This window comes from Lagenorhynchus albirostris, chromosome 4, assembly GCF_949774975.1.
Source record: "Lagenorhynchus albirostris chromosome 4, mLagAlb1.1, whole genome shotgun sequence".
NCBI classification, from domain to species: Eukaryota; Metazoa; Chordata; class Mammalia; order Artiodactyla; family Delphinidae; genus Lagenorhynchus; species Lagenorhynchus albirostris.
The window spans coordinates 73,648,619-73,661,343 of NC_083098.1; the positions used below are offsets into that span (position 1 = coordinate 73,648,619).

General features: G+C 39.7%; 1 protein-coding gene across 1 annotated transcript in view; it reads left to right on the forward strand.

Annotated features, from left to right (window-relative positions):
- The first annotated feature begins 2,806 nt into the window (after window positions 1-2,806).
- Window positions 2,807-12,725, forward strand: part of NMU (neuromedin U) — a 38,229-nt gene continuing 28,310 nt past the window's right edge. The window contains exons 1-2 of the mRNA XM_060147274.1: window positions 2,807-2,996; window positions 11,901-11,959. Of these exons, the coding sequence (XP_060003257.1) occupies window positions 2,888-2,996; window positions 11,901-11,959 (168 nt within the window). The 5' untranslated portion in view covers window positions 2,807-2,887. The remainder of the gene's footprint in view (window positions 2,997-11,900; window positions 11,960-12,725) is intronic.

Consider the following 12,725-nt stretch of genomic DNA (forward strand, 5'->3'; position numbering starts at 1 on the left):
CCATCCCCCCCTTCCTAATGCTCTCCATGATGACTTTTCTAGATACCCCTGTCACAAGCTAGCAGGTCTCACTAATCTGTAGGTCCACGATCTAATTTAGCCTTCATTCTTACAGGTTGTAAACAGAAAGCACAGTCCAGTTGCCAATTTGCAAGAGATAAATAGGTGAGAGGAATCAGCATAGTACCAAGAATCAAACTTTCAGTCTTGAACAGAGTAAGTAGGAATGCATTCGATGCTGCACTATACCTGGTGGTAGATACTGATGTATAAGCTCATGTTAGATGAATGTGAACTAAATACAGATTGGAATGTTCCTAACTAAATTGTTAAGCCTCCACTGTAGAGATCTGGGAACTTGCTTCTTTGGAATATTTGGACAAAAGGGAACCTTGGGAATCAGCTTCTTCCCATTTAGATATTTGTGGAATTCCACACCCCACCCCCACCCCACTTAGCTCCTAGGTAAATAAAGTATCTATTTTCCCTCATTCCCTCATCCATCTTCTCTTATCATCCAAGTCACACAATAGCACGACCATTTGTCTGCAAGTCATTTTAAGCATTTCTTAAGCATTTCTTCAAAATAACAACTCATATACAGTGAGTAAAAGGAAAAGCCACATAGAGGGAGGAAATAGTTGCCACACAGTTAACCAACAAAAGCTCCAGATGCATAAAGCATTTCTATAATGGGTAAGAAAAAAACTAACAGCCCAAAGGGGAAGAATGGGCAACAGAGATAAATGGACATTTCACTGAAGAGAAAACAATAATGGCCAATACATTTGTGAAAAGATACTCATCCTCATTAGTAGTGGGAGTTGCAAATTAAATCCACAGTGAGATACCGCACCCACCAGGGTGGCAAAGGTTTTTGCAAGGATGTGTGGCAATGGAAACTTCATGCGCTGCTAGTGAAGTGTAAATTGGTACAACATATTGGAAAACAATCCAGTGTTTAACTAGATATCCCTATGACCTAATAACTCTATTCCTAGGTATATAACTCAGAAAACTCTTACATATGTGTACCAAGGGCCCTGTACAGGAACATCCGGAGCAGCCTGATTCATTCAGGAAAAAACCTCGTAATACACAAGTCATTTCTTCTCCTGACCTGCTGGGGGTATAAAAAGCATCAAGCCCAGTATTTTCAGGTTCTTCTGCTCTCACTGACAGCTCACCCCACACAAGTGGCTGAGACTAGTGATCTCTCACTGCGCCTCCAGGGGACAAAAGAAGGCAATGGGAAACCAGAGCCTTCTTCCCCCGGCCAACATCCTTATTTCATTTACAGTCTTTGCACTATTTTTTTACTACTTTGGGGATAAATCAAGGTACACACAGTCTTGACTCAAATCTGTTCTCATCCATCTTTGAACCTGGACCAGACTCTGTAATCTGGCCTTGTTCACATGCTTCATGGGTACAAGGAACTTTAAAGTGGTAGGCATTCTTTTTTCACTTTATCTATCAGGGTTATTCTCTTGCCTCTCTGTATTTCTGCCAGAGCACCATCCCAATGGGCCTTGTAATACAGCTATTTGAGTGTGGGTTTGGGGTCCTTTATTAAATTGTGATTTCCTTTAGGAAGATTACTAAATGTTGTATTCTTAAGGACATGTCTTGCATATGGTGGGTTGCACAGTGCATGTTCTGATACATTAAAATCCCTGATTTAGAGGAGAAGCACCTTCAGAGAGTAGAATGGCCAGCGGCTCCCTCACATGCTGATACCCTTAGATTGTTTAATATCTCTAAGCGTCATCAAATGAAAATCATAATACTTTCATATCCCAGAGGTGCTGTGCATTTTAAATGAAATAGCACGGGAAAGTGCCTGACATAAAGATGTCCCTTAAGAAATGTTAATGTACTTCCTTTTCTACCCTTTCCTCAGCGTTCCTTTCAAAAGGAGGTCAAACAAGATCAGTCTTCCATCTTTCTGGAGAAGGAAATTAAAACTGTATCAGCTGGTGCCCTGGAGGAGGCTGCTTCGTGGATGTTTCCGCTTAAGAAGGAAAGTATGGAGAGGGATAGCAGAAGTCAGGTCACTCTGGAAATCAGAATGCAACAGGTAGGGAGTGACAGCAGGAGAAATGCATACGAAAGGGAGTTACCTTAGGACTGGAATTCCACAGGACAGCCAGAGACCTTCTAGAACTGTTAGAAATGTGGTGTGGTCAAACCTCAGCAGCCCTTTCTTCTTAACCGTCTTTAACAGACAACTGCTTTTCCCTAAAAGGTCTCAGACCAGGTAGGAATTTGGGGAACACCACCTCCATGAACCTGTGTTGCTCTAACGTGCCCCGGGCGTTGGGCCAGGAGCTGAGGATGAGCAAGGGAACAGAACAGAGGTGCTTGCACCGAGGTGGTGACTGGAGCGCTAGGACAGGAGGGAGGGGCAGAGAAGGCTTCCCGAGGAAGGTGCATAAGGGGTGTCCCAGGCAGAGCATCGCCACCGTCCAGCGTAAAAACCGGCATCCCAGCCTCTTCGGGCCGCCTGGCTTGCCATTTCCCTCCAGCTCCTATTCATTGCTTCCAAAGAAGGGAAGAGACTCGCCTCGTTTTAATTCCATTCTTATCTATCCCAGAGACCCTAGGGTGGGGGCGACGAAAATGAGTGGTACTCTGAGTCAGAAACTTGTGAAGGGGGCGCGGGAGCCGGCAGCGGGCTGGGAGTGACGCGAGGGAGGCCGGGGGCGGGGAGGTGACGCGCGCGGGGACCTCGCCGCCTCAGCCCACGTGTCCGCGAGATTTAAAAGTTGGCAGAGTGCGGGTGGGTCAGTCTGGCGGCCGAACTGGGCGAACAGCGCGCCAGGGACGCGGAGGCTCAGCCAGAGCATCGCTTGGAGCGCAGGCCGGTGCCGTGCAGGGTCCCGGGATGCTGCGAGCCGCGAGCCGTCGCCCCGGGCCGCCCCCCGGTCAGGTGGCCGCTGCGTCCCCGCTCCTCCTGCTACTACTGCTGTCTTGTTGCGCGGACACCTGCGGAGGTAAGCCGACCCCGTGCCTCCCAGGGCACCCGCGCCACCGCCTGGTCCCGCGCCACTCCTCCCCGCTGTGATCGCCGCGCTCTCTTCCCTCCCTTTTTTGCCTCTTCTCTTGGCTTCTGAGATTTGCCACCCCCTCGTGCCGCAGGGCTCCCCAAGTTCTCGCTCTTAATCACAGGAGCGGATCGGCGCCCCAGGGCAGCCAGCGGCGCAGGTGCCAGTGTCCGGGCTCGAGCGCGGAACTGGGCCTGGCCTAAATCCCCAGGCCGGGCAGCCTGAGGTCGGTGGAAACTTGTAGGGCTCCCTCGGGTAATGGGAGTTAAAACAGTGAAAATGAAAATGCTTTTCCTTTGACTGCAATCACTGGAGGGATTGACAGTGAAGCAAAACTAGAGTAGGTTTGATACTTCCCCTGCTGATGCGAGGTCAACTTGCAAAGTGCTCAACTTCCTTGGTGAATGAGCTCCTGTCTGTGCAGATAATCCCGAGCAATAACATGCCCCGTTCTGGCCGTATAGATGGGGAAAGAGTCAGCTCTGTGCCTCATAGGTTTTCAGGGACCAGATCAGGAAAAGGAATAGAGACCTTCTTACAATGCGGAGTTGGAGAAGCAAATGTGCAAGCCGGGCTTTCAGTCAGTGCTACAGCTAAAGCCAGTGAAGGCAGATGTGGTTTGATAACAGTAGGGACTTCCTGAGCTTTGCTTAGAGGAAAGGTGTGGGAAAAGCAAAAGCAAGGTCAGGAAGGGGTGTCTGAAGCTTGGGAGACAGTGTAGAGCAGATGCAACTTGTTCCAGTGGAGAGATCACTTCCCTGTTCCCTTAAGGTTACCTTTCCAGGTACCTTGAGGGGACCATCCCTCATCTCCCAGCTCTGAGCCAGGGCCCCTCCAGTGACAGCCACTGACCTACGAAGATCATGAATTTTCTAGCTTCTCAGCAGGTCCTCTTAGTTTCCCTCTGCTCTCCTTCCTGTCAGTAGGATAAAGGAGGGCTGACTGTTTCATCATTGCTCAGAATGTTAGGGACTTGAAACCATAACTGTAGGGACCTTTCTTAGCACGTAGCCCAGCCTTCAGGTAGAGGTGGGGGAACTGAAACTATTATTCTTTTCCTAATTTTTTTGTTTTCTGTCCTTTCATTGTTTTCCCCCTTTCCTTAAGGAACTGGAGACGTAGGGAGGTGGGAACACCCGTGCTTGAAAAGCAAGGTAATTTGGCTATGAAATCTAAGCAGTCAGAAGCTAGGAGACCTAAACCTTCTCCATCACATATTCAGCAGTGCTACAGCATGACTTATGCAAAGTAATATTAATCGTTTATTGGTAAAATTAGTTTGGTAATTTTTATTTACCTTATTAAGGAAGCAGATAATCATAGTTTATTTTTTTTCCTCTGTAAAGCAAATGTACTTTCCATGCATGTTACGTACTATATGCTTGCAGTGATTTTTGCATCAGTGGGAGGTAACTTCTTTTTGGTGGGGAGGCAGGGGAATTTTCAGTCTTCTGGTGATTGAGCAGAAACTATAGAAAGCAGCAGCTGATTTCTAAAAAAGGCAAGTCTTGGGTTTTATTTTCAAAAGAGCATATCTGGTGGTTGACCAATCATCTCATAAATATCCCCAATATTTCTCAAGCAAAGGGATGAGATACCTCTTTCCCTACACAGAGACCCCATAGACTACCCTTTTCTGTCTTCTTTCCCCTTCAGATCTGCTCTTGATACCAAAAACTTAATTTTATCTCTCTAAAAATGTGATGGGGAGGGAAGAGGGTGAATTTTTCCTAGTCTGATCTGCCCTAGTCCTGAGACCCTAAAGATAGCACTGGAGGGGAAGCATGACATACATAAGCAAAACTGGGAGATAATCTACCAAGATTAATCGTTACACAACACGCAAGTGGATGTATTGAAAAACAACAAAGCAAATGCCACAATGCCAGAGGAAAAAAAAATCATGTCAATAAGTACAACGTCCTTGGCAAAAATGAGTTAGCAGAGCATAAAATAGCAATGGGAAGATAAAGGACCAGCCACAGTTTCGGTGGCTGGAAATGGTTTACTATTCAGAGAACATTAAAATAAAGAAGGACATTTCCTGAAAGAGGGGCACATTTGTATATCTGCAACAAACTGTCGCGTGATGTGGCCTCTGACAATAAGTGATCAAGTGCCCAAGACTAAATTGAGAAGTGTCTTTTCCTACTCAGGCCCTTATTCATGGAACAATTCTTAAAATTCAGTCAGCAGTAACAGTTTCTGACTTCCAAACACTACACTAGTTAAGTACTAGCAATGAGAAAAGAAAATTGATACCACTTTTAGAATAATCAAGTCTGTTTTTCTTTCTCTTACACATGACATATTTACAGATCACAAGCTGTCTATCCATATTATTTGCATTAGGTAGATTGTACAGTATAAGACTAAAGATTTCACTTAACTTGAAACTGATTGATCAAAAACAGTGCAGTTTTTAGGCTGTAGATGACAGCGGCACCGTCCCTGACAATACTTGCGAAAGTATCTAGTATGGCTATGTGATTAGTATAAAGCCCACATCTGGGGTATCTTGAGAGGAAAATCACATCAACTTCAGTTAACAAATAGACAAAGGGGGAAAATTCTTCCCTTGGATTCAGTCATAGGATGTTAATGGTTTTCTATAAATTATAGATAAACATTTTGAAATTTTGGCTTCTCTAACCTTTTTACCCTGAGACTGTGTTTCGTGTAAGAGCCCCAAAGTAACCCATTTCGATTATATAAGTGCTTGGGACTAGGTTAGACATAATGGCAATTTTGGTGTGGCCCATGCAAGCTTGGGGACATGGAAGGAGGCAAACTCTCCATGCTCTTGGTAAGGCAGGAGGGAGGGGGAGCTTCCACTTTTACTGGAGGATGGGGGTTGGTCAGAAGAAGAAATAATAGGAAACTGTATTCTTTAAACAGGAATGACCTGTCAAACAGAGATTAACCATGGTACCTTGAGTGGAGAAATCAGAAGTACAGGCAGGTGAAGACTGAATCCAACACATGGAATTCCTTGTGCATTTCCCTGCATCATACTTGACTCTGGTTCTCTTCAATCAAATACTGCTCTCTCCCTCCATTCCTCTTTCTTTTACCTTCCTATTTTTCAAAGCTGTGCACTCTTAGTAAAAACAGATGAGTAATGCATCCAAGCTGTAAGGAATGGGCCTATGGATTTTAGATTTTTTTCATGACAACATTCATATACCTCTTTTGGAAATATTCAGACTTGTTAAAAAGGTTACACCTAAAATGTTTATTTGAGCTCCCTAGTTCTGTGAAATAAGAGGCATCCTCTGTTTCTTTCTACAATGCGGTGCTCACTCCCCCTGGCTATTCACAGTTATTCATAGACCAGCGGCATCGGTATCAGGTATCACCGGGAAGCTTGCTAGAAATGCAGACTCTTGGGCCTGTCCCCGAATGACTGAATCAGAAGCTCATTTAAGTAAGATCACCAGGTGTTTTGCATGTAAATTTGAGAAGCTTTATCCCCTCCTGAAAACAGAATCAGCTCAAAGTAATATCCACCAGACAACAGTGACTTTGGGATATACATTTGTGCTAGGGTGGGAAATATTTAATTGAGAAGTGTGTAAGTTCATTTGTCCACCTTGAATAGCTGTCCCATGAAAGGGGATTCAAACAAATCAACTCTCTACTATGGACTACATGACCCCTGTAAGTTACTTCTAATGCTGGGTACAGAAAATGTAGCAAAATACTATTACTATTATTAGAACATAGATTAAATACTAGCACAAATTTTTGTGCACTCAAGGCAAGACATCTGAAAAGTGGTAGAATTAGAAAAAAAAATCTGTCAGGATTTGGAGTCTGGTTTGAAATCTGCTTCTGCCATGTATATATTTTGGTGACCTGAGACAAATTACTTAATCTTTCCTTCCTTCAATTTCCTCATCTTAAAATGGGAATAAGTAGAATAGCTAACTTAAAAGGTTGGTATGAAGGTTAAAGGACATGATACATTTTATTTTATTATTATTTTTACTTCTACAGACAATTTTATTGACCTAGATTGAACATTTTAGAAAAACATTTTCTAAATGTTTACTGTAATGTATAGTTAATTTTCCCAATGTTAGTTAACCCTGGATTTTACAACTAAGCCTATAATTTTGTTACCAAATGTAATAAAAAGCTTTTAAAACCCTTTAACAGTCAGTGGTATAAGTTTCACATTCTCCTGAATATATAAATTTGCTATAATTTACTTCTACTGATAACGTTTGTATTGTTTCTAAGGGACCTTAACTCTTTATTTTCTGGAGCATATTATCATTAGTCACAAATAGTCTTTTTTTTCCTGGTGATAAGAATGAATAGCAGGAGCAGCATTTGTGAAACCAAATCTAATATGAAACTGACTCTTTCTTGTGAGTAAATTTGAATTTTGAGGAGTAAAACAAAAAGGTTTAATATAAAGCAAAATAAATTTTTTATGTTTATGATCTGCCAATTTCCCAGAAAAAGTTTTGTGGTGACTTTAGTTCTATTCCAGATACGTTAAAATCACCAATGGACAACACATCTTTTATTCAGGTGCCATCTGAAAGTTTTAAAAATTTGTTGACTTAATATCACTGAACTGTCCACTTTAAAATGGTTAAAATGATAAATTTTCTGTTTTGTGTATTTTACCACAATTTTTTAAAAATGTGTTGTTTGACGATTTTTAGTTTTTTAAAGGTATTATATTAGCATAACAATGAAAAATTTAAAAGACCACCTCTAATCTCATTATCCTATCAAGAATATTTACATTTTTATTTTCTCTTCCTGTTGTCTATAAACATAGTTCCACATAGCTTCAATATAATTTTCCATTCTTATCTTTTCATACTAAATTTAAATTTTATGATTCACAGTTATACTTTTTTTTTTTTTTTTGCAGTACGCGGGCCTCTCACTGTTGTAGCCTCTCCCGTTGCGGAGCACAAGCTCCAGACACGCAGGCTCAGCGGCCATGGCTCACGGGCCCAGCCGCTCTGCGGCATGTGGGATCTTCCCGGACCGGGGCATGAACCCGTGTCCCCTGCATCGGCAGGCGGACTCTCAACCACTGCGCCACCAGGGAGCCCCATAGTTATACTTTTTAACATTGTATTCACAAGGTTTCATTGAGTTGGTCAATTTTTTTTTCAAGGTAACAGTAGTGTTTGTTTTTTTTAATTGCACACATGTCTATAAACCTAATAAACAGGTTTTCTCTTTTTTTATACAGCAGGTTCTTGTTAGTTATCAATTTTATACACATCAGTGTATACATGTCAATCCCAATCGCCCAATTCATCCCACCACCACCACCACACGCCCCGCTGCTTTCCCCCCTTGGTGTCCATACGTTTGTTCTCTACATCTGTGTCTCTATTTCTGCCTTGAAAGCCAGTTCATCTGTACCATTTTCTACGTTCCACATATACGTGTTAATATACGATATTTGTTTTTCTCTTTCTGACTTACTTCACTCTGTATGACAGTCTCTAGATCCATCCACATCTCAACAAATGACCCAATTTCGTTCCTTTCTATGGCTGAGTAATATTCCATTGTATATATGTACCACCTCCTCTTTATCCATTAATCTGTCGGTGGGCATTTAGGTTGCTTCCATGACCTGGCTATTGTAAATAGTGCTGCACTGAACATTGGGGTGCATGTGTCTTTTTGAATTACAGTTTTCCCAGGGTATATGCCCAGTAGTGGGATTGCTGGGTCATATGGTAATTCTATTTTTAGTTTTTTAAGGAACCTCCGTACTGTTCTCCATAGTGGCTATATCCATTTACATTCCCACCAGCAGTGCAAGAGGGTTCCCTTTTCTCCATACCCTCTCCAGCATTTGTTGTTTGTAGATTTTCTGATGAAGCCCATTCTAACTGGTGTGAGGACCTCATTGTAGTTTTGATTTGCCTTTCTCTAATAATTAGTGGTGTTGAGCAGCTTTTCATGTGCTTCTTGGCCATCTGTATGTCTTCTTTGGAGAAATGTCTATTTAGGTCTTCTGCCCATTTTTGGATTGGGTTGTTTGTTTTTTTAATATTGAGCTGCATAAGCTGTTTATATATTTTGGAGATTAATCTTTTGCCCATTGATTCCTTTGCAAATATTTTCTCCCATGCTTAGGGTTGTCTTTTCGTCTTGTTTATGGTTTCCTTTGCTGTGCAAAAGCTTTTAAGTTTCATTAGGTGCCATTTGTTTATTTTTGTTTTTATTTCCATTACTCTAGCAGGTGGATCAAAAAAGATCTTGCTGTGATTTATGTCAAAGAGTGTTCTGCCTATGTTTTCCTCTAAGAGTTTGATAGTGTCTGGCCTTACATTTAGGTCTTTAATCCATTTTGAGTTTATTTCTGTGTATAGTGTTAGGGAGTGTTCTAATTTCATTCTTTTACATGTAGCTGTCCAGGTTTCCCAGCACCACTTATTGAAGAGACTGTCTTTTCTCCATTGTATATTCTTGCCTCCTTTATCAAAGATAAGGTGACCATAGGTGCGTGGGTTTATCTCTGGGCTTTCTAGCCTATTCCATTAATCTATATTTCTATTTTTGTGCCAGTATCATACTGTCTTGATTACTGTAGCTTTGTAGTATAGTCTGAAGTCAGGGAGCCTGATTCCTCCAGCTCCGTTTTTGTTTCTCAAGATTGCTTTAGCTATTCGGGGTCTTTTGTGTTTCCATACAAATTGTGAAATTTTTTGTTCTAGTTCTGTGAAAAATGCCAGTGGTAGTTTGATAGAGATTGCATTGAATCTGTAGATTGCTTTGGGTAGTATAGTCATTTTCACAATGTTGATTCTTCCAATCCAAGAACATGGTATATCTCTCCACCTGTTGGTATCATCTTTAATTTCTTTCATCAGTGTCTTAGAGTTTTCTGCATACAGGTCTTTTGTCTCCTTAGCCTAGGTATTTTATTCTTTTTGTTGCAGTGGTAAATGGGAGTGTTTCCTTAATTTCTCTTTCAGATTTTTCATCATTAGTGTATAGGAATGCAAGAGATTTCTGTGCCTTAATTTTGTATCCTGCTACTTTACCAAATTCATTGATTAGCTCTAGTAGTTTTCTGGTAGCATCTTTAGGATTCTCTATGTATAGTACCATGTCATCTGCAAACAGTGACAGCTTTACTTCTTTTCTGATTTGGATTCCTTTTATTTCTTTTTCTTCTCTGATTGCTGTGGCTAAAACTTCCAAACCTATGTTGAATAACAGTGGTGAGAGTGGGCAACCTTGTCTTATTCCTGATCCTAGTGGAAATGGTTTTAGTTTTTCACCATTGAGAATGATGTTGGCTGTGGGTTTGTCATACATGGCCTTTATTATGTTGCAACTCAGTGATTTTTAAGTAGACTTAAGGAGTTGGGCAGTCATTTGCCTATTAATGTTTTCTTTTCTGTATTGATTTGAAAGAGTTCTATATTATAAGGATATTTACCATTACATTTTATTAAATATGTTTCATACATTTTGGAAGTTTTCATTTGTCTTTTAATTTAAATTAATTTGTGATTTATGGTAAGATAAGTTTGGATGAAGGTGATCAAAAGGTACAAACTTCCAGTTATAAGATGAGTAAGTACTAGGGATGTAACATACAACATGATGACTGTAGTGAACACTGCTCTGTGGTATATTTGAAAGTTAAGACAGTCTATTCTGAGAGTTCTTATCACAAGGAAAAAAACATTTTTTTTTTTGGTATCTATATGAGGTGATGGATATTAACTAAATTTATTGTGATAATCATTTCACAATATCTGTAAGTCAAATCATTATGCTGTATACCTTAAACTTATTCAGTGCTATATGTCAATTACATCTTCATAAAACTGAGAAGAAAAAAAGCAGAAGAAAAAAAAGATCCTCACTCATCATAGTTAACGTGCTACAACATCATACCATTTACATAAATTTTATCTGATTCTTCATCATCCAAATTCTGTTTCAGAATCACACTGGCAATACCCTGGAGGCATTGTCTTACTTGAAAAATGTTATTTCAGTTAGTTGAATATCATTCTTTACAAGATTTAAGTCAAACAAGGTCCAGCACTAAATCCAAACCAAAATATATGTGTCTGTAATAAATTTCTGCCCCTGCGTTATTCATACATAGTGGCACAGATGATTCTTCAAGCGTTCTGAATTAAGTACAATGGATTTCTCACTTTTTTATGTTCTGTCGTATAAGCCTTTTTGTACTTTTACTCCTCCTTAACAAATAAAGTATTGTTTCATCTCCACCAAAAAAAAAAAAATTTGTGCAGCTATCACAACAATACAATTTTCCATCACCCCCCAAAGATCTGTTATGTCCATTTGCAGTCAATTCGCATTCCTACCATCAGCCCCAAGCAACCACTCGTCTTTCTATCACTATAGGTTTGCCTTCTCTGGACATTCCATATGAATGGATTCATACAGTATTTGACCTTTTGTATCTGGCTTATTTGATTTAGCATGATGTGTTTGAGATTCGTCTCTGTTGAAGCATATATCAGTAGTTCATTCCTTTTTATTGCCAACCATTTTCTATTGTGTGGATGTACTACATTTGGTTTATCTATTTACCAGGTGATGGACATCTGCATTGTTTCTGCTTTGAGCTTATTATGAATTATGCTGCTATGTGCATTCATGTACAAGTTTTTGTATAGACATATAAGAAATTCACTCTTGAGAGTAATGTCTTTGTAATGTTTTAAGGTTTATTTAATAATTATGTCTCTTTATACTAAGTCAGATGTTGAAATATCTAGTTGAAGTAGGAGGGTAGTGATGTACAGTGAAAAATGAGAAATATCATCCAAAAGTAAATCAAAACTTTATCATCCAAAATTTTATTTTTAGGTGCTCCAATATTGCCTCAAGGATTACAGCTGGAACAAGAATTACAGTTGTGGAATGAGGTAAAGAATTATCCTTACGCATACTAGTGGAAACTTGACCCTTTTTAAAATTATCATGGTGAAGTGAAATAATGTAATTGAGCTTTGGGACAACTGTGATTTTACTGACATTCTGAGTGCAGAATTATTCTCTTTATCAAGTGAAAGAAGGAAAGATGAAGAAGAAACCAAAAATACAGTAAGTGGTAAATTAAGGTGGCAGAAATATGTCCTAATAATAGAGTAATTATAATAAATATGAATGTGCTAAACTACACCCCTTAAAAGAGATTCTCAGGCTGGATTTTAAAAACAGATTTAGCAATATGATCTCTGTAAGAGTCACACTGAAAGCAGAAAACAAAAAATGGCTAAGAATGGAAAATGACATACCAAGCAAATATAAACTGCAAGAAAATTGGAGTAGCAGTCTTAATATCTGATAAAATAGAATTCAAATACACAAACCATTTTAACAGACAAAGCAGGATCTTATATGCTGTAAAAGAACAACAGAGCAAAAAGGTACAGCCATCATTAATATATATTAATAGAACAATCTCAAAATTTATTTAACAGCTGATAGAAATTCAGGGGAAAATAGATAAATGAACATTTGTAGTTGGATATTTTAATATTCCTCTCTCAAAACTGATAGTTAAAGCAAATAGCACACAAGTAGATATGTCAAAGACCCAACAGTACAATTAATAAATTTGAATTTGAACTATTAGAAATATTTTTTAAAAACCTGTACTAAACAGTATGAACATTCTTTCTGAGAAAA